This window comes from Takifugu flavidus, chromosome 19 (genome assembly GCF_003711565.1).
Source record: "Takifugu flavidus isolate HTHZ2018 chromosome 19, ASM371156v2, whole genome shotgun sequence".
NCBI classification, from domain to species: Eukaryota; Metazoa; Chordata; class Actinopteri; order Tetraodontiformes; family Tetraodontidae; genus Takifugu; species Takifugu flavidus.
The window spans coordinates 513,972-536,381 of record NC_079538.1 but is presented as its reverse complement, the minus strand read 5'-3'; the positions used below and the strand labels follow the sequence as shown (position 1 = coordinate 536,381).

Here is a 22,410-nt window from a genome sequence, read left to right as displayed (position 1 = left end):
CTTAGCCTGACCACCCCAAGGGAAAAGTTCTGTTTCTGCCACTGGAAAACAGCACTATATTATGAGGACAGAAGATTTATAAGGATGTAATTAACCAGAAGGCAGCAAAGTCTTATGTCAGTATGCTATAATGGGCTGATCTACATGGGTTTTCTCTGGGCAGTGGGCAAAATGACTGCTTAGGTTGCATGGAGATTGACCCCCAAGGTGTGACTAAAGGGCAGCAAGAGAAATGGGAGACACCCCCAGTAAAAATGTGTGTCCGAATAAAAGGGTCTTATGTCGATGCAATAGTTTAGGTTCAAGTTTTCAACATTCTTAGTTTATTTTTCTTAAAGTTACATAAGAACAGTAATATGTGCATGGAGTTAAAATTTAAGCATCAGTTAACTTAATTACATTTACAAGCTGTCAATGGTTTCTTATTATCGCCACCAAGGAGCTCATGTTTATGTGACTGTGAACAAAATAACTTAAAAAGTTATGAATGGATTTAATGACCTTTTCAGGAAGAATGGACCAAAGCTAGTCTTTAGGTCTATAAAATCAAGTTCTGGTTGTAGAAGACGTGCTGTAAAGCTAGCTTGGTCTGGGGGCCTCCGCTCCTATTGGGAAACATTTGTTCCCTCTGAACACCTGTTAGTTTAAAAAATATTGGCCATCCATTATTAATGGTTATACTGAGTAATGTAAAGTATGTTTTAGATACAAAGAATACCACTTAAATGTGATATTTGCACTAAGAGTTTCACCAAATAAAAATTATCTGTAAGAAAATCTCTGGTCAAGTTGAAATTGGTGCTTTTATTTTTACCAATTTAGGTGAGTAGAACTGCATTTTAGCACTCACGTCTTCAGCTGTCATCAAGAACACAAGTGAACCAGCGCTCACATCAATCTCGTTCTTACTTCACTTGAAGAGATTTCAGGCTTTCTCAAGGACATAAGTTGCTTGGCTAAGGCCATTTCTTGGGGCTTGAGAATTTCAATGCATCCTCCCTCTCCTGTGGAACTGCTAATCACTTCATTTCAGTCTCCAGGTCTTTAATGGATCTACATGTGCGTGTGAGAGTGTCTAAGACATGTAAAATCAGACTTTTAATGCTTAAAGACAGAACAGGAATAATATAAAACCTCTCTAAAACCATTATCAAATGTTAAAGGTGAATTAAAATGCCACTATGCACTCTTAGGTAAAATATTTTTAATAACAATCTCACCTAAAACAAAAGAATGAGCTTTAATATCAGATGGCATGAGATTACAACCTTTAAAGATGTTGAAAAGGTGTGTAAAGCAATAAAAATGGTCAATTCTGGCTGAGGAAATCCTACATCGTGGCACGATGTGTACCGTCAACATGAGAATAGACCAGCTGCTTTAGACTGTCATGAGAGGCTGGATGAGGGTCTGCATGATTACGGTCTCAAAAATATTCTGTGTGTTAAAATTCCCACCCAGGAATAAAACCTGCTCTGAACCACAACTATTCATGCTAGCACTAACTTCATCTAAAAAGCTCTTCCTGTCTGTGCCATTGATGAGAGCAGTGGAAGTGTGCCTTAGTCAGCAGACACCTCCCCTCTCACCACATGCTCTACCTCCAGGGAGGATGGAGTGAAGCCCCTGAGGTAGCTTCCCATACCCACCATTTACTTTTTTATGCTTTTATTCATTACATTCCAAGTAACAATGGCAGGTGTAAGTATGGTCTAATCTAAAGCTGACATGAACAAATGCTGCTATTAATCTTTTATCTTGTATTCAAATGACAGATTGACCTTCCAGTGCAGCCAGAGAGGGGTTTGACTGGGCCTCCTCTAGTTATATTATTTGGGAATGCAACTAATGACCAATTGAAGAATAGATTTATCTGTGGATTTTTTTAAAAAATTGTAATTTCCATCTATTTATTAAAGACCAAAACATTTCAAAAAGTGCACAGGCCTCTGACTTCTGCTTGTGAATAAATTATGAATAAAAAATAGTTCAAGAAAAAACAAAAGCTCTATGTTGAAGGCAACGAATTTTAACTCCCAAATGGCCATGAACTAACATACAACTTTTACAATATTAAAACTTGTTGTTTGATGACATAGATGAGATGTTTTCTGGTATTTTTTCCTGTTTTAGTCATGTCAGGATCAAGGGCCGATAGGTCTCGCCAGCAACAACTGCATGTTTTCCCAAGATCAGCCTTTGTAGACTAGCTAAGAGCTATCGGTGCCTCATGGCATCAGCACCCGGGGATTACGTCCTCACAGTACAAGGATGGCTGTAGACCCTTTAGCCTTCTACACACTGACGTCACACTGACAGTTGCAGGCTTCACCAACTAAAAGAAAGTCACGTTTACAGATGGAGGCTTTGCTGCACTTGCTAACTCTGAGGTGCACATCAAAGCCATGAGAGCTTGGAGAGATCTGGAGAAAATGGATCAAAACATGGATGAAAACAATGTCACCAGAGTATACAAATTTGGTACAAGAAAACCTTTATTACATTAAATTTTTGGCAGAGGTAGTACTGTTAACTGGCTACACACTTCTCTCTTTCTCTCTCTACATATGTATGTATATATCACAAAGAGGGAAGAGAGGCTGAAAGTGATGACGAAAATAAACTAGTTATTTTAGCACTTGCACAGCATGACAATCTTATTGGGGGAAAACCCAATGGTTTGCGTAATGCACAGCTTTAAAAAGCTTCATGTGAGAGAAGTATCTCTGCACTCAAAGTTATTAAAACATATCTGAGGTTTTGTGTTCTTTAGTCTTTACAATTGACCCTTTACTTTCAAATGTAGCTGTGTAGTCTGGTCAGTGAAGGCCTTTTACACTACAGAAGTGCTTTCTTTGTCTGTTTGGTAGTTTGTTTGTTTTTTAATGAATTTACAGTATGTTTTATGTATAAATATAAGCAGAATATATTATTTTGACTTCAGGATTTACATGGATTTTTTTCTTGTGGAAAAAAGGCACTAAAGAAGAAAATTAGTGTACCGATCTTGGACGGTAGGAACAAGCTAATATAGGTTTATTAATATTTGCATTTGTGGAGATTTACTGGTAACAGTCAAAGTCTTTGGGCCTACAGTTGTGCTAATGAAAACAGTCATCTAAGACATTTCAGGTATCTACTTATTGCCACTAATGTCAATAATTGTCTTAGCCTGACCACCCCAAGGGAAAAGTTCTGTTTCTGCCACTGGAAAACAGCACTATATTATGAGGACAGAAGATTTATAAGGATGTAATTAACCAGAAGGCAGCAAAGTCTTATGTCAGTATGCTATAATGGGCTGATCTACATGGGTTTTCTCTGGGCAGTGGGCAAAATGACTGCTTAGGTTGCATGGAGATTGACCCCCAAGGTGTGACTAAAGGGCAGCAAGAGAAATGGGAGACACCCCCAGTAAAAATGTGTGTCCGAATAAAAGGGTCTTATGTCGATGCAATAGTTTAGGTTCAAGTTTTCAACATTCTTAGTTTATTTTTCTTAAAGTTACATAAGAACAGTAATATGTGCATGGAGTTAAAATTTAAGCATCAGTTAACTTAATTACATTTACAAGCTGTCAATGGTTTCTTATTATCGCCACCAAGGAGCTCATGTTTATGTGACTGTGAACAAAATAACTTAAAAAGTTATGAATGGATTTAATGACCTTTTCAGGAAGAATGGACCAAAGCTAGTCTTTAGGTCTATAAAATCAAGTTCTGGTTGTAGAAGACGTGCTGTAAAGCTAGCTTGGTCTGGGGGCCTCCGCTCCTATTGGGAAACATTTGTTCCCTCTGAACACCTGTTAGTTTAAAAAATATTGGCCATCCATTATTAATGGTTATACTGAGTAATGTAAAGTATGTTTTAGATACAAAGAATACCACTTAAATGTGATATTTGCACTAAGAGTTTCACCAAATAAAAATTATCTGTAAGAAAATCTCTGGTCAAGTTGAAATTGGTGCTTTTATTTTTACCAATTTAGGTGAGTAGAACTGCATTTTAGCACTCACGTCTTCAGCTGTCATCAAGAACACAAGTGAACCAGCGCTCACATCAATCTCGTTCTTACTTCACTTGAAGAGATTTCAGGCTTTCTCAAGGACATAAGTTGCTTGGCTAAGGCCATTTCTTGGGGCTTGAGAATTTCAATGCATCCTCCCTCTCCTGTGGAACTGCTAATCACTTCATTTCAGTCTCCAGGTCTTTAATGGATCTACATGTGCGTGTGAGAGTGTCTAAGACATGTAAAATCAGACTTTTAATAATGCTAAAGACAGAACAGGAATAATATAAAACCTCTCTAAAACCATTATCAAATGTTAAAGGTGAATTAAAATGCCACTATGCACTCTTAGGTAAAATATTTTTAATAACAATCTCACCTAAAACAAAAGAATGAGCTTTAATATCAGATGGCATGAGATTACAACCTTTAAAGATGTTGAAAAGGTGTGTAAAGCAATAAAAATGGTCAATTCTGGCTGAGGAAATCCTACATTGTGGCACGATGTGTACCGTCAACATGAGAATAGACCAGCTGCTTTAGACTGTCATGAGAGGCTGGATGAGGGTCTGCATGATTACGGTCTCAAAAATATTCTGTGTGTTAAAATTCCCACCCAGGAATAAAACCTGCTCTGAACCACAACTATTCATGCTAGCACTAACTTCATCTAAAAAGCTCTTCCTGTCTGTGCCATTGATGAGAGCAGTGGAAGTGTGCCTTAGTCAGCAGACACCTCCCCTCTCACCACATGCTCTACCTCCAGGGAGGATGGAGTGAAGCCCCTGAGGTAGCTTCCCATACCCACCATTTACTTTTTTATGCTTTTATTCATTACATTCCAAGTAACAATGGCAGGTGTAAGTATGGTCTAATCTAAAGCTGACATGAACAAATGCTGCTATTAATCTTTTGTCTTGTATTCAAATGACAGATTGACCTTCCAGTGCAGCCAGAGAGGGGTTTGACTGGGCCTCCTCTAGTTATATTATTTGGGAATGCAACTAATGACCAATTGAAGAATAGATTTATCTGTGGATTTTTTTAAAAAATTGTAATTTCCATCTATTTATTAAAGACCAAAACATTTCAAAAAGTGCACAGGCCTCTGACTTCTGCTTGTGAATAAATTATGAATAAAAAATAGTTCAAGAAAAAACAAAAGCTCTATGTTGAAGGCAACGAATTTTAACTCCCAAATGGCCATGAACTAACATACAACTTTTACAATATTAAAACTTGTTGTTTGATGACATAGATGAGATGTTTTCTGGTATTTTTTCCTGTTTTAGTCATGTCAGGATCAAGGGCCGATAGGTCTCGCCAGCAACAACTGCATGTTTTCCCAAGATCAGCCTTTGTAGACTAGCTAAGAGCTATCGGTGCCTCATGGCATCAGCACCCGGGGATTACGTCCTCACAGTACAAGGATGGCTGTAGACCCTTTAGCCTTCTACACACTGACGTCACACTGACAGTTGCAGGCTTCACCAACTAAAAGAAAGTCACGTTTACAGATGGAGGCTTTGCTGCACTTGCTAACTCTGAGGTGCACATCAAAGCCATGAGAGCTTGGAGAGATCTGGAGAAAATGGATCAAAACATGGATGAAAACAATGTCACCAGAGTATACAAATTTGGTACAAGAAAACCTTTATTACATTAAATTTTTGGCAGAGGTAGTACTGTTAACTGGCTACACACTTCTCTCTTTCTCTCTCTACATATGTATGTATATATCACAAAGAGGGAAGAGAGGCTGAAAGTGATGACGAAAATAAACTAGTTATTTTAGCACTTGCACAGCATGACAATCTTATTGGGGGAAAACCCAATGGTTTGCGTAATGCACAGCTTTAAAAAGCTTCATGTGAGAGAAGTATCTCTGCACTCAAAGTTATTAAAACATATCTGAGGTTTTGTGTTCTTTAGTCTTTACAATTGACCCTTTACTTTCAAATGTAGCTGTGTAGTCTGGTCAGTGAAGGCCTTTTACACTACAGAAGTGCTTTCTTTGTCTGTTTGGTAGTTTGTTTGTTTTTTAATGAATTTACAGTATGTTTTATGTATAAATATAAGCAGAATATATTTATTTATGACTTCAGGATTTACATGGATTTTTTTCTTGTGGAAAAAAGGCACTAAAGAAGAAAATTAGTGTACCGATCTTGGACGGTAGGAACAAGCTAATATAGGTTTATTAATATTTGCATTTGTGGAGATTTACTGGTAACAGTCAAAGTCTTTGGGCCTACAGTTGTGCTAATGAAAACAGTCATCTAAGACATTTCAGGTATCTACTTATTGCCACTAATGTCAATAATTGTCTTAGCCTGACCACCCCAAGGGAAAAGTTCTGTTTCTGCCACTGGAAAACAGCACTATATTATGAGGACAGAAGATTTATAAGGATGTAATTAACCAGAAGGCAGCAAAGTCTTATGTCAGTATGCTATAATGGGCTGATCTACATGGGTTTTCTCTGGGCAGTGGGCAAAATGACTGCTTAGGTTGCATGGAGATTGACCCCCAAGGTGTGACTAAAGGGCAGCAAGAGAAATGGGAGACACCCCCAGTAAAAATGTGTGTCCGAATAAAAGGGTCTTATGTCGATGCAATAGTTTAGGTTCAAGTTTTCAACATTCTTAGTTTATTTTTCTTAAAGTTACATAAGAACAGTAATATGTGCATGGAGTTAAAATTTAAGCATCAGTTAACTTAATTACATTTACAAGCTGTCAATGGTTTCTTATTATCGCCACCAAGGAGCTCATGTTTATGTGACTGTGAACAAAATAACTTAAAAAGTTATGAATGGATTTAATGACCTTTTCAGGAAGAATGGACCAAAGCTAGTCTTTAGGTCTATAAAATCAAGTTCTGGTTGTAGAAGACGTGCTGTAAAGCTAGCTTGGTCTGGGGGCCTCCACTCCTATTGGGAAACATTTGTTCCCTCTGAACACCTGTTAGTTTAAAAAATATTGGCCATCCATTATTAATGGTTATACTGAGTAATGTAAAGTATGTTTTAGATACAAAGAATACCACTTAAATGTGATATTTGCACTAAGAGTTTCACCAAATAAAAATTATCTGTAAGAAAATCTCTGGTCAAGTTGAAATTGGTGCTTTTATTTTTTACCAATTTAGGTGAGTAGAACTGCATTTTAGCACTCACATCTTCAGCTGTCATCAAGAACACAAGTGAACCAGCGCTCACATCAATCTCGTTCTTACTTCACTTGAAGAGATTTCAGGCTTTCTCAAGGACATAAGTTAAGGTCCCAGAGTTTTTGGCTTTATCTTGAAGCCAGTTTACACTTTGATGAGGCTTTTGATTTATGATTCATTTTATTCATTCTCATTCCTTTTCTGGTGCCTTAGCTGTGGGTGAATAAGAAAATAGATCTAAAATTTATGGAAAACCAATTTTTAAGATTTCTTCTTCAAATGTTTAGGAAAATTATTCTACATCTCATGTATTGTATAGGTTTAATCTCACAGGCAACCAGTGAACAGCAGAAATAAAAAGGATTCATACATTTCAAGGCATTCTGTCAAATTCAGCAATAGCACAAAATCTGGCAGAACTATCCTTATATTGCTGCTTCGTGTTGTTTTCTCCTTTGCAAATGTTGCTGCAGCAGAAATGTTAAAGGCTCTTTGGATGATGATGAGCTCAAAATAATGCTCTTTTTTTTTATTTGGTGTGTCTGGTTGGTAATGTCACCTCAAGACGATAAAGGTTTGATTCCATGACTGAGTCAATACAGAGTTTGCATGTTCTTCCTTTTGTGAGCACTCAAAAATTATCCTTCAATCCAAACATATGAGTCAGATTGATTGGAGGTAATTATAGGAGTAAATGTGCAGGTCCTGGGATGGACTACCTGTAAAGACTGTATTTCTGTATCTCACATTCTAACCACAGGAATACGCACCAGCATTTATGTTTGTACAACAGTGTGGTTAAAACTAAAGCAAACCAACAGAATGTGACTTTATAATCTCATCATCATGAACTGTTCATTATTTACAGGTCAATTTCATAGTGCTACAATTTTTGAATGTAGACCCACCAAAATACCCTGCTATTATGACTCAAAAAAAAAAGGCCTTTTTCATGCAAGCCTTGAAAGCTGGTGCTACTAATTCCTACAAGTGTTCCAACTTTTCTTGACAAGCAAAGTAGTGTTGGAACACACTGTGGTACCAGACCCTCATGAGCATCAGTTGAACAGTATTGTACTTGAGAAAGTCGCGTGTTGCTACAAAAATGGCAAGAAAAAGGCAATTAACAATGGAAGAGAGACAGACCGTCAGAGCACTTAAAAAGCTAAATCTTTCCTACAGGAAAACTGCAAAGAAAGTCAAGGTGTCAGTGAGTAGTTTTCTTCACCATTAAAAGACACTCAGAAACTGGGGGAAAGTCTGGAGAGGACTTGCTGCAGGTTTGACAGGATGAGTTGCAGCAAGAAAGCCATTGTTAAGATGTCAGAATAAGACAAAGAGGCTCTCCTGGGCCGTGAAACACAACCATTGGACTACTGGAGAGTGGAAGGAGGTATTATGGATTGATGAATTAAAAATTCAAAACTTTGGTTCATCACACAGCATCTTTGTACGCAGTCCAGTAGGCGAGAGGATGATTCCACAGTGTGTGACATCAAATCTCAAACATGGAGGAGGAGGTGTGATGGTCTGGGGCTCCTTTGCTGGATCAGGGTCGGTAATTTGTACAGAGTGAGCGGCATCCTCAACCAAAACGGCTACCACAGCATTCTGCAGCGCCATGCAATACCCTCTGGTATGTGCCTAGTTGGTCCGCGGTTCATCCTACAGCAAGATAATGACCCAAAACACAAGTCCAAGCTATGCCAAAGCTACCTCAGAAAAAAGAACATGATGGTAAGCTTGAAAACACGGAGTGGCCAGCAGAGTGTCCGGACTCCATCGAGCTGGCTTAGGATGAACTGAACAGAAGTGTGAAAGCCAAGCAACCTACATGTGCCACACATTTATGGGAACTTCTGCAACAGACTTAGGAAGAACTTTCTGAAGAATATTTGGTCTCTATTGAGGAAATAATGCCATGAGTGGGTTCAACTTTTATGCTACAAAGGTGAGTCAAAAATTTAGAATGCATTTTAATCTATAAATTGATTCCATGATTTATTTTTCCAACTCAAATTGCTTTTTTTCCCTATGCGTTCATTTCAGACTGCAATAACACAATAAACAATCATTTTCAGTAAAAAAAATGGAAAAAGCACGGTGTTCTAAAATTTGTGATTGGTTGTGTGACAGAAATATGTCTAAAACATGTGGAAGTAAAAAACAAACCATGTGTTTAGCTCCCTATATTGGTCTGGAGGGTGTAGCTGCCTGCTGCAGACAGATGTCAGAATACATTCGGAATGCAGTATATTGTGCAGCTATGGTTTGGAATCATATGCACACCAGTCCAGGGTGGATAATGTTCTGTTTTAACACCCTGACCACCCTGTGGTCATGTCAGAATCAACAACCACAAATTCTGAGGCAGAGCTCACTGAAATACAACAAAATATGAAAGTAAAAGCAGGAATTTCAAAAGACGAGTCTTCTCAAGTGCTGCGACTTTACCGATTCTCTCCTTATTTCTTTTATTTCTACATTTAGGACTTTTTTCATAAAACCCCAATATTTTGTTCTACGATCTGGCTCAGACTGAGGTGTGTGGGTCAGTTGCATCCCTTCTCGTGCTCCGGATGCTAGCACTTTGTGTGGGAACACGACGAGTAGAGGTACAGCAGGATGAAGCAGTCTATGAGGAGGATCAAGTAGAAACATCTCTGCGTGTGCAAACTCCGACCCCTCTGAAAACGAGTCAGTATGATGGCAAGCAGCAGGAAGAAAGTGGCCGTGTTGAGGAGTAGAAAGAGTCGGATGTATGAGGAGGTATTCGATAAGGACTCGCTCTCTGTTCTGACCCCCATATGAATTTCTTTAAATTTGCGACCCTTGACAAAGGCCCCTTTTTTATTTTTGTGGCCGTCTGTATAATCCATAAATGCACGCAGGTCTTGATCCCCCTCCTCTGGAGTGTCTGTGTAGGTATGCTTTGATGTCCTCTGTCTCTCTTTCTTTTCATTCACCTCAATCTGTGCAAAAATATCTGGAAAACTCTCTGAGAGTTTCTCTCCGAGGTTCAGTCTCTTGCCGCCTTTGCCCTTGCCCTGTTTTTTGGACATAGCAAACATCTTCTCGATGACCTCATCCGTCTTTCTCTTGTCAGAGAACTGAAGTAGGCGCTCAGCGGTCCTGCGGATGCTGGCGGTGTTGAGAACACGCCCGAGAATGTGTCTCTCCAATTGTTGGAAGACGGGCTTGACGTGCTGGAGGTTGTCCTCCATCACGTTGACGTATTCCTCAACTTCATCGGGTGAGTTGTCCGCTCCTGCTTCCACCGACTTCTCGAAAACAACCTTTTTCTTGTCAAGTAGCACCATGGCATAAAGAGGCTTGCTCGTCTCCTCTGTGGTCAGCAGGTAGATGGTGTATGTGTGATCTTTGGTGGCCAGATAAATATCCACTCTCTGGTTATCGCTGCGCACACTGAAGCTCTGTACGTCCACGCCTGGGCCAAAAAAAATGTAAGCCACCCTGGTGTGGGGATACCTGAGAGGCATGGTGACATTCACATAGTTTGAACCATTATAAGGATACCCTCGAGGGTAATTCCAGTAACCTAACGTTCCTTTGTTACTGTAGCTCGTGTCATCCAACCAGAACATTTTATACTTATCCTGCCCATGTGTAATGAATGCTCCATGTACACCATCTACACTAGTACCCTGGAATGGAAGATCTGTGTTGTGAAAGAAGGCACTCATTGCTCTGGTTGGGCTGTCAGTTTGCAGGTGGATGTGATCCACAAGGAGCAAGAGCTGTGGATGAAGTAGGAGCAAGTTCCTCTGGAAGTTCCTGATTTTCAGCTCTGGATTATAAGCAGAATGTCCTTCACCGCGAATAAAGACCATTCCCTCTCTTCGCATAGCAGCTTCCACTCTGCCCTGGGTGTCGGCTGCCTGCCCAACCTTGTACTTCAACCACTTTGAGTCACAAGTTTCTGTAACTTGACCAGCCCATGGCTTGAAACAACTATCTGAGACAGAAGAGCCAAACAACACCACATTGTTCAGCAATGTGTACTTGGGACCATAAAGGGCCTCTGCTACGAAAGGGACACCGTTGGGTGCAAAAGTAAAGGAGTTCTGGTCAGGGTGCTCGTGTCCAGCATTGAAGTTCCTCCACCCTTTCACCCACTCTTTGTACTTATTCCTATGGACAATGTCATAGATGGCACGTCCTCCCAGTTTCCCTGATTTAAAGGAGAGAAAAGTGCGATTGGTGTCGGCTGGTAAAGCGCTGCCATAGGTCACTACGCCCCAGTCCTCAAAGTAGTGAAGCTGGGACGTTCCAAAATCTGATGGAGGCTTTGGAATTAGGCCTGGGTCATACCTGCAAATCATGAAAGGAGGCGTCAGATGGAGGCAAAGTGGCAGCAGAAGAATTGAAATGAAGTAAAAAATAAATGAAAAGGGAATAAATACTTTTCCCTTTCCCAACTTTCTGCAGGTATTAAAGAAAGACTTCAGCAGGGTCAAAACCAGGCCCTCACCATATGAACTCTGTGTGGAGAGTACACCAGCGCTGGCCTTTCCCAGCCTGTCCTGGGCCTTCCATCACTCTGTTCTGATGAATCAAGTCTGCCAGCCAGTTCCCACTGCCATTTCGCATCACGTAGCGGTCCAAGAAAACCAGCTGACTCTCTGGTCCATAGAACCAGTTGTAATTGGAATCAGCTATGGCCACGGTCCGCTGAAAGCCTGGCAAGATGGTCAGAAGACACAGGAAAGGTTAATCATTTATTTATAAAAAGGTGTCATGCATGATTGGGCAAACGAAGTCCAGGAGAAATCCAGTAGAATTTGACTCTGAGGGTCAATCATTTGTAGGTTCAGTGATCCACATGAGCTGAGGTCACACTTACCTGGTAGGATGGTCCTGTACAAGAAAGCAAAGTGTTTAAGGAGCCAAGGATGCCGGAAGTGACCAATGGCAAAGTGACGCTGAACAAGGAACATATACTGGAATAGGGAACGCGTGGTGTATGTGCCATAGGCCACGCCTTCATACAGTGAGCCATCTGTCACATCTTGTAAGAGGACCATGGACTTCTCCATGATAGACAGCACTTGTTTGGTCCACAGGTAAGCTTCCTGTAGGTAACCTGGAACACAGGACGTTTTGGTTTATGATATTCTGAGGTTTTCCAAGACCAGAATGCAACACAGATCCAGCTGTTGTGGACTTAGCTACAGGTTTGTATGTTCATAACTAGCAATCAAAGTTTGGAAACAAATATTTACATTAAACATTAATTCAAATAGTAAATCATTCACATACACAAACACACACACACACTTTCCAAAAACTTCAGAATGAAAATGAAAAACACAAGTTAAAATAATCACTGTATACGCTGCGCATGATTTGGTTTATCAGCAGATGTGAACTTCACTTCCCCTCTACTTCAGTGGAAGGAAGTGAGCATTTTTTTCCAGTCTAACCCTCTGAATCCTGGATCTCATTTATTTCATAACTGGCTAAACGATCAACTCACAAAGACACTTTTTCCTGCCACTTTGTTACAGCTCTTATAAAATTCAACTTAATCTTTATCAACACAATAGTTGTTCGTTAAGCCTAAAAATTACAGTGTTACATGCACCCTTTTACAGGAATATTATTACATTCTTTTAAGAATAATTTCAAATCTAATGTTTTTTTAATTTAATTTTTATGTAAAAATCATTAAAATAAAAATCACAACACACGTGTTGATCTGAGTTTGGTTATTTATTTTAACTGTGGTGACTTATTGACTTATTCTTGGACTGAGACAGAAAAAGAGGTTTTTGGCCCTGGAGATCGCTGCAGCAGCACAACGCTTCGCTAAATAAATCAAAGAATAATCAGCGACTGCAAACCATGGCAAAAATCTTTTTTCTTGTCTTCTTAACTGCTTTATCCCTTTCAGGGTTGCGGGGAGGGTCTTTTTTTGCTGCTTTAAAAACAATTTTGCTTGTATCTATTTTTCATACGATAGTACACATCCACATCTGGAGCTGATTAGGCCAAATCCTAATACCAAATCTAAATACTGACGACGTCCAAAAGTGAACACGGAGAACAAAGCTGGACTCAAATTCAGCGTTTTTGCTTCAAGGTGCTAACAAGCAAACACAAGTACGGGGAATGCAATGATGAGAGCTGGTGCCGTTTTATCTGCTGAAGTCAAAGTCAGTCAGAGCTTCAGTTGATTCCAAATCCAATGAAAAAGTTACAGAACATAATCCACAGCAAGTCGCTTTGGGGTTCCTTGGAAATTCCACCAGGTGTCCTATTGACAGAACACTTGGTATAATGTCAAGCCTGTTGCAGGACAGAGAAGCTACAGGTGTGCTGAGCTGATTTAATGTGAAAGTGGAAAATGACGAACGTGTTTTTGTTTAAATAATCCTGATATAGGATTTCCTAAAGATCCGTATCCTTGGAGCAATAAAGCAACTACTGTGCTTTGTTCTGAAGCTCAGAAAATCCATATTGGATGTCTCTGTAATTGGCAGGAGAAAAATAAGTCATATACACAGTAGTATCTGCTAGGCTGAAGCTAGATATTCAGGAGAAACTGTTAAGAACATATGTTCATATAGAAAAAACATTGACTTGATCAGCCTGAGCTGTAGTTTGGATGGCGCTCCCCTGAGGGCAGTGACTAACCTTGTGTCATGTAAACCAGACTGCCAGTGAGCAGGGCCACGCAGTTGGTGGGCTGGTGATTGTGCAGGTACTGAAATCCCCAGCCTCTGACGTAAGACTTCTCATACATTAGGCGCGAAGCATTGCCGATCACCTGGAGGAAACGCTCCTGCTGATCCTTGTTCAAGTACTCGTGCATGAAGTCGTAAGCGGTGGCAAATCCAACCAACGAGTGAGCCAACGGAACTTCATCCCAAGGAGCATCTTTGACCAACCTGCGAACATCACAACATATCACACGTGTGTGGAATCCTCCCAACCACATCAGCAGCAACTGCTTTCTAATAAACTCAAATCAAATCAAATCAATCTTTATTTATATAGCGTCTTTTACAATCAAAATTGTTTCAAGGCACTTTCCAGAATCCCAGGGCCTAACCCCAGACAGTGGCAAGGAAAAACTCCCCTTTAACAGGAAGAAACCTTGAGCAGGACCAGGCTCATGTATGGGGACCCTCCTGCTTATGGCCGGCTGGGTAGAGAGAGAGGAGAGGAGAGGAGAGAGGAGAGGGAGGGGGGAGGACAGGTAGAGGATGGGCAGGTAGACAATAGAATGGAGAGGAGAGAAGAGGAGAGGAGAGAAGAGAAGAGAAGAGAAGAGAAGAGAAGAGAAGAGAAGAGAGAGAGAGAAGAGAAGAGAGAAGAGAAGAGAGAGAAGAGAAGAAGAGAAGAGAAGAAGAGAAGAGAAGAGAAGAAGGTTTGGAGCTCTGTTAATGCGGAGATCTGCCAGGTTTTATTCACTTTTATTCACTGTCATTGAAAACAAATGTGGCCTCTGATGAGCTTCAAACCAAACATGAGTGGATGACACATGACATGAACAAAAGGCATCCAGAAGTTGCATCATCATTTAGTACTTTCAGTGCCTATTTTACCCCGTCCCTTTGAAAGATACAATTTATATTGCTGGGATATTTTTTTAAAGTAAAATTTGCAGCTTCCCATTATCCCTTGTCAACACATTCCAGCATTTCAGCTGTAATCTCCTGTGTAAAAATCCTCTGTTCTCTCAGTTCACCACTCAGCAACAAATTAGACGTTACGCCACTCTTAGCACACATCACTGTTGGAAACATGCATTTCTAACAGAAATGTGGAATGTGTTTGTTTTACAAGTGCAATAAAATACTGTCACCGCTTAAACATCCCGTGCATTCAAAGGTGGGGGGGGGGGTTGAAACCGGCTCCAGTCAGCCACAATGCAAATGTTCTGCATGGCAATAGAGTTGTCGGTTTTGATGGCGACATAATTGAATGGTCGTAGCACCACAGTGCGGCCTAACCCTCAGAGCATTGGTGACCATAATAAGACATGTTCTCAGTGGCTTCACATTGCCCCTGGGGGGAAGGTATCATGCAAACTCACACAAAGCCCAACATCCCAGAATCAGGCAGCAGGAAAATTCCTGTTTAATGCTTCAAGACAACGCAGCATCAAATGATAGGGATTCATGTGCCTCCTCCCCCATATGAAGGAGGTGGGAGGGTGTACGTACAGTAGTAGGGACTTGTTACAAAGATCCCTTTAAATTCAGATGATCTAAAACTGTCAACTTGGTCCAAATCAACACAAATGCTCTAATGTTGTCTCTTCTCCTGACATACAGACGCAAACAAAGCGGTAAATGCCACATTCAAATGAGACAGTGTCATGGAGGTAAAATAACCAGCAAAATATTTCTTTCCTACTGTGTCCTTCAACAGAAACATTTGACTTGTTGCTTAGGAACAGCAGTTTGAAAGAACCTGCACTGTACAGGATGGAAAAGGTCCCAACAATCAAATAAAACACCCCCAACGTGAGCCAGAAGGCAAATAAAGCTCCAAAGTTGATCTTAAGAAACTTAAATTTTGGCAAAGATACAGCAGGTACAAAAGTTTTTCATTTTGCCTGATTTCTCTATATGCTGAGCAAAATCTATGAATGCAAAGTAAACTAAGCTGAAACACCTCGCATGATCACAGCAGTGACTTGTAAATCGGTGCGCTATCTCTTCAACTAAAGCGCCGAGTGGCTGATCACTCTGGACATGTCATTCCTTTGCACTGGGGTTGGGGACATGCAGCACCAGCACGCACAGCAGACAGCTGCTGAACCTATTTCCTGGAACAGAGATCTTTCTGAAACCGCACGTCTTTATCTCTGCTATCTCTCACGCAAGCGGAGAACACTTCAGAAATAAAACCAACTAAGAGATTAGGTAATAATTAGAGACATTGAAACATATTTAATAAACTGACAAAAAAGTTCTGAATGAAATAGTAAAAAGACAGAAAATATACCAACTAGGCTGAGCCGCCATCCTCTCCATGTAGTCCTTGACCAGGTCCAGGGCTCCAGCTCTGTGTGGGTACAGCAGGCAAAACATGGACAGCACCCCGAGGTTGTTTCCATAAACCTCGTTCCAGCGAGCGGTGAACTCGGCAGGGCTCCAGGGGGGCAGGTACTCCTCAGGGTGCTCCAGCATGGCTTCCCCGGCGTCGCGGATCCTCTTCGCCATGTCCCGGTGGGTCCCGGCCGCAGCATACTGCATCTCCTCCACGTCCCCCCGACTGAAGTACAGCATGGGGTGTCCATCGTAGTTACCGCCCATAAAGGGGATCCCTCCACTGGAGTCCAGGTCCACTGCTGCCAACAGTGGCCACAGCAGACTTATGAAGAAGACAGTGGGGGCCCCGCGGGTGTGGGTCCTCATCGTCTCATCAGAGAGGGGACTGTGGCATCATTGAAGGAACTCAACTAAGAAGGAGGGGGAGGGAAAAGAGAAGGGTTTGAGGGAGCCAGATCGGATTCTACACAGCCTTTCCTTACAGTCCTGCATTCCTTCAATAATGAGATACAGCTGGAGTTCTGATGATGCAGGCGTTCCAAGCCAATGGACGCCATTACTGAGCAGGACAGTTACTTTTAATCTTGTAGGTTCCACACTGTAGCCCATCGGGGGTAGTCTTTTTAAAGCAATAATTTCCCTGAAATGATATACGGCTTTTACCTCTGTCAATAACTGCATACAACACTGGAGACACAGTGGGATTTAAAGGAATCACATAAAATGATAATGACCCACAATCTACACAACACTTTTCAAGAATGTGATCATATTTTACTTGATATTTTCAACCAGCTGGGGTGTGTGGAAGAGCAAAGGCCCCGTGACAGACAAATGTCCTTGAGGCCATACATACAATGGAACCAGCACAAAGACCCGTCTGGTCCTTACGCCACGGTAAGTTCGCTGATCTGATGCAAGTTCTTGGCAAAAGCCCGGGGAAAACTGGTCGTCCCATAAAGAGCAGGTCAGGCATGTGTGTGTGTGTGTGTATGTGTGATATTCATATTAATGTCGCATCAGTATAAAGGAGACTCTCTCACACTCTGGTTTCTGCAGAATTCTGCCTGGCCTGAGATTCATTCTGACATTTGACCTCATGAATCACATTCCTGTGCGTCGGTGACCACGAAGACTACGGTAATTCATTACACTGCAACTTCGTTAGGAACCTCTCAGTTAGACAGAAACGCTGCCCGTTCTGTTTCACCGTGTTCAGCATATACATATCCACTTACTGGGATGATTTGGGAATGAATGAGTTTCCCAAAGAATGAGATACAACTCCAGTGCAAAGTGAATTTAAACTATCACTACAGCACTTCAAACTTAAAGAATTAAACCATATTTCCAACGACATTGCTCCCCGCTCTTCATCTGCACTACAGTAATTTAAACAAATTTAAGTTACAGGACTGTTTTGAAGGTATATTGCCGACTTGGCTGAACCCAAGTAACCTCCAACATCCTGTAGCACTCACCACTTTTTAACACTTTAGACTTGTTACGAAACACTGAAATGAGGAGGATTTGTCAAACTCTGTCAAAGTGCAGCACATCGATTTGGCAAACATAAAAACAGTTGAATGTCAGATGGCCAAACCTCCTCAGTTAAGTTACACTAGTATTATATATTACATTTTATTTTATTAAACAAAGTCTGTCTACAAGCTCACATTTAGGAGTATTTCTGGATATGTTCTAAGCATCTGTGTTTTGAACATGACCATCACCACTTTTTTTCTTACAGGACCGACTGGGGAAATTAGTGGCATTACCAGTATCATCGCCTGGGGCTTATACAATATTCACATTAAGGTCTCAACTTTGGCATTCAGTAAGCCAACGCCTTTAGTCAGTATTAATCAGAATTTAGCCTACAAATCAAGTCCTACAAGATAACTTATTAGTTTGGGCTTGTTGATATTTATTAGTGAAAAGTCCCCATAGGCCTCTGATACAATCAATACATCTATTTGTGCTGCAGCTACTACAGTTGAACCGATTACTTTTAATAAGTAGCCTATAATTAATGACATTAATAAATTTTAGACTCAAAATCGATAGAAGGCATTCAAACGGCAGGTATTGCTTCACTACAGATGAAGGTGGTCAGGAGAACGCCTACAGGTTCCCTTTAACCCAAGCATTTCTTATTAAACTGCTAGTTTATCAATCATGATAATTGGACTGCGGCTGTAATAGTAGCCAAAGCGGTGACGTCACTGGTCTTATGGATGAGTTGACCTCGAACAAACAAAAGCCTCGTTGTTCCGTCCGCGTGACGGAAAGTGACGCCTTCACGGACCTTACCTGTCACCCGATCAATAATTCAATCAGCCCGCACGCGCGCCAACCATCCACTGATAATCGATAGAGGAAAAGTTCGGTGCGAGGTTGCGAGTTAAAGTCGGAGTGGGGAGGGCAGGAATGTGAGCCGTTGCAGAGGAGGAGGGGTTAGTTACCCGGGAAGGAGAGGGTCCGGAGGGCCGCCCTCCTCCTCATACTCCTCCCCGGGGTTAAGGTTAGTTAACCGAGGGGCTGAAGCAGCAAGCGACGCCTTACTTCATCTTTTCTGTGAGTCTACAGGTGATGGAGTCGTTTCTGGAAAAAATAGGTTTTGTTACTTTGAACAATCTTGTGCAGTGCAAGAGGAAATGCACGTTCTTTAACTTTCCATAGCACTGATCAATAAACGTCTTCCTGTAATTGGCTTGTTATACTCTAATATTTAAACAAATCCAACTGCTCCAGCAAGTTCATACATGCAGCAACCGTCAGTACTGCCGTTTTCAAAACCTGTTCAAAAGTCTGTTAGGGAACTGGCACCTTATCTGAAGACATTTGATTCAAAGTTCTTGTCTGTACTGTATAGACTGGAGGAAATAAGAGACAATTGTAAAAAAAAAAGGGTCGAACATTTTATTGAATCAACATAATTGACACTGAACATATATCTCGGCCTTCCCTGTGTCTCTGAACAATTTAGGACCACAAATAAATTTAAAAATAAGGCCAATGTGCATGAAAACAATGAGAAAAGAGGTACAACCACAACAGCTGTATGCATAAAACACCTGCACACACAGCACAAGTAATTCACTTTGGATGAACTTTGACCAGAAATACCGAAGGCTGCCACACCGCTTCCGCTCAAATTCTTCTCATCATTCATTAGACGATCATTGATTAGACTTGTTGGATTGGACAGAACCCACAGACTAAAAGCTCTGCGTGGTTCCTGAAGTGATAGTCCCAGAATGTTCAGCCCAGTTCTTAAACAAAGCCTGATGGAATTAGGCCAACCCTGGTTAGCAATCTGTGCTGTCCACCTCTATTTTGTTGCCATTCCACATACCGTAAATATGGTATGAAAAAATAACCTCTGATCTAAATTTGAAAGATGGAAGGTTTGACTGATTATTATCTGTAATTGTAGGACTGAATCAGCCACAACTGATCCCAATAAATGATTCCCAGAATCAGTTAGGCAGAATTTGGTGAAATGGAATTCTGGCTGATGTTTTCTTTATGTAGGTTTATAATTTGGAAATGTGCTATACAAATAAGGTGGGCTGGAAATAGGAAAATATTCTACCTGATTAGAGTCTTGTATCAAGGAGGATTTGATGATCTGAACCATCATTAGATAGTTCCTCAAAAATACTGGGGGGAATCAAGGTTGACTGGTTGTTGGAAAAGAGCCAAAATGAGTTTAAATTTCACCGTGCTGTGAGAAACTGATGCTTTTTAAACAAACGATCTAGAACTTAAGCATTCCTGACTAAAGCGGTGGGCCCACAAACACCCTGCTCAACTGGACTGGTTAACCCAAATAGCTCACTTGTGACAAGGGTTAGTGGAGAAGAGAGGTACGAAGATGAGGTATTTAGACACTAATCAAGGCTATACTTCCGGGATGAAACGCTACCAGTGGGCAATCCAACTTTTACACATTTCTCTGAACTGAATGCTCCTATAAAAATAATATCACAGTTAGTCTTTGTACATGGAATAAATAACCATTTGGCACTGGGCTAAAGCACATCTCAACCTGCACATGAATGGAGCACAAAATGCCATATGTTTTACACAATCACTCAGAAATCACATCACTGCACCAAAAAAGACACAGAGACAACACCTAGCATTCTTTTTCTTATCGAGTTTCCCAAAGACTTAGAAACAGCCAACACCAAATGACACTGTGCTGGTCCCTTAGTAACAACCACCTAAAGACTGAAGACAAAAATGCCGCATCAGCCCTAACTTCTAGTTAGGTTCTTAGAGTGCATATTAAACTATATTAAAAATTAAACAGCCCAACTTGTGTTTTCAGTTTGTTGGTTTCTGTATTTCTTAAACCCCATTGGGTTCTGTTACATCCAACAATAGATGAATTTTGTGGCGTGAAGGTGGCAGATGCCTGCACAGGTGTTTGCACGGTTTTCTGACAGGTTCCAGGTTCCAGTCTTCCTTTGTGGAGTCTGCAAGTGCTGTCATGTCAGTGTGGGTCTCACGGAGTTCACTAGTTGGTTGGATTGGAAAAGGGCCACGAATTACCGGTACCTCTTATATTCTGGAATATCTCCCCTGATCCAAATGGGTTTCTGTTGCTCCAGTTGTGTATGGATCGAGATAGCCATACGATTTCCACTTATGCTTCGCATAATGTTTTGAACAATTTTTTTTACATTAAAGGAAGCATTTATAGAGCTGTCTATTTCCTCTTTGTAAAACCAAACAAGATGTAAGTGTTAATACAGAAATACAGTGACACAATAAACCCAGAGGGTTTAGCATACTGAGCACACTCAGAGCATCTGGATTTCCTGCCCCCTTCATCGCTGAGATGAAGAGGTCATCGACACTTCAGGGATAAGGAGAAAGGAGAAGGTTTCATTTTAGGGACAGTCAAAAAAATCATAGCTTATACGGAGGAAACAAAACTACCCACATGAAACAATAAAAACACTACACTTTCAATTATCACTATATGCAGACGCACACGTGGGCACACACATATGATGTGGTAATTGCACATGTACAGGAGACTAAAGCACAAAACATCGCTACACAGAGATACTGTGGCTTACATTCACATGGTTTCTCTGAATGAACAAAGAGTGGGTGCATCCACGGATGGCAGCGGTATCAAGGGTGGAACTACGGGCAGAAATGGAGGCACGTTCCTCTCCTGAGGCAGAGGGTAAGGAGGACTCTTTCTCCAGCTTTTGAGCTTGTATCTTTTTTTTTCTACTTATGACAAACACTCACACCACTTTAGCAAAGAGTCGGGGGGTCTGGGGTAGTAGCCAGTGGTGCAGGGCTTGTCCGGAGAAAATCTGGGAAACTTGTAATCCAGAGGCAGATCTAGAGAGACAAATTCAAACAGGACATCAGTGGTACAAAATCATTTTTCATTTATCACACATTGCAGATGAATACTGTCATTAGCAAACTTGGTTTTGTACAAATGTGAAAATAGAGCCCGTTAATTAAAATTGTGACAAAAAAATCATATTATTATTAAATATCCATACATGCTATACTTTATACAGTTTCCATGCTTCACTGTAAATGATGCTTATGAAAGTGTTGATGTGAAATCTCAGTCCAGCAGTTCATGATCATGCCCCCCACCTGCTTATAGCCAGTTTCTCAGGTCAAGTCAAACAAAAAGATGTTTTTCAGACTTAATGTGTTGTCTGCCATGCTACATACCTGCTATATGCTCCACACTGGGGATGGCCATGGTGCTGTATTTGTGAATGCAGTAGCAGCACCAGGTCATCTTCTGATGCTCCTCATCCCTACCTCCACTTTTATGTACATCTACAAAGTAAGATCCCCACTGCTGGGACACGGCAGAGGGAGCCTTCATGCCCTGATCCTGTCAAGATAAGCCAGACAAAACACACATTCATGTCCCAGCGTGTAGAAAATGGAGGAATTTTACCTCATTTACTACAAGTAACCCAGTTTCTTGAAGAATCATTGTTGCTATGTCATAATCATTCTTGGAACACGATTATGAAAGCATAAACGTCAATCAAACACCGAGATTTTAGCACCGTGTATGACGAGTCTTACATTTCCACACCAATAATGACTTTACTGCATTATCAAATCATTTCTTTTAAGAGCCACAGATAGAAAAGACATGCACAATTAACAAAATAATAGCTAAAGCGTGACTAATGT

General features: G+C 40.9%; 2 protein-coding genes and 2 long non-coding RNA genes across 4 annotated transcripts in view; 2 read left to right on the top strand and 2 right to left on the bottom strand.

The window, feature by feature from the left end:
- The first annotated feature begins 1,353 nt into the window (after positions 1-1,353).
- On the top strand, positions 1,354-1,940 carry LOC130515907 (uncharacterized). Its single transcript, XR_008947298.1, has 2 exons — positions 1,354-1,631; positions 1,776-1,940. It is a non-coding gene; the product is annotated as an uncharacterized LOC130515907 (long non-coding RNA).
- A 2,420-nt stretch (positions 1,941-4,360) lies between these two features.
- Positions 4,361-5,108, top strand: LOC130515908 (uncharacterized). Its single transcript, XR_008947299.1, has 2 exons — positions 4,361-4,799; positions 4,944-5,108. It is a non-coding gene; the product is annotated as an uncharacterized LOC130515908 (long non-coding RNA).
- A 2,379-nt stretch (positions 5,109-7,487) lies between these two features.
- Positions 7,488-18,668, bottom strand: dse (dermatan sulfate epimerase). Its single transcript, XM_057016472.1, has 6 exons — positions 18,520-18,668; positions 16,160-16,616; positions 13,838-14,091; positions 12,045-12,284; positions 11,673-11,880; positions 7,488-11,512 (listed from the first exon to the last, which is right to left on the bottom strand). Exons 2-6 carry the CDS (start codon positions 16,570-16,572, stop codon positions 9,763-9,765), a joined length of 2,865 nt encoding a protein of 954 aa, XP_056872452.1. The 5' UTR covers positions 16,573-16,616; positions 18,520-18,668; the 3' UTR covers positions 7,488-9,762.
- Positions 18,669-19,114: 446 nt separating this feature from the next.
- nt5dc1 (5'-nucleotidase domain containing 1) overlaps positions 19,115-22,410 on the bottom strand; it is a 28,358-nt gene continuing 25,062 nt past the window's right edge. The window contains exons 11-12 of the mRNA XM_057016482.1: positions 21,931-22,099; positions 19,115-21,579 (exon numbers count right to left, since the gene is read on the bottom strand). Of these exons, the coding sequence (XP_056872462.1) occupies positions 21,467-21,579; positions 21,931-22,099 (282 nt within the window). The 3' untranslated portion in view covers positions 19,115-21,466. The remainder of the gene's footprint in view (positions 21,580-21,930; positions 22,100-22,410) is intronic.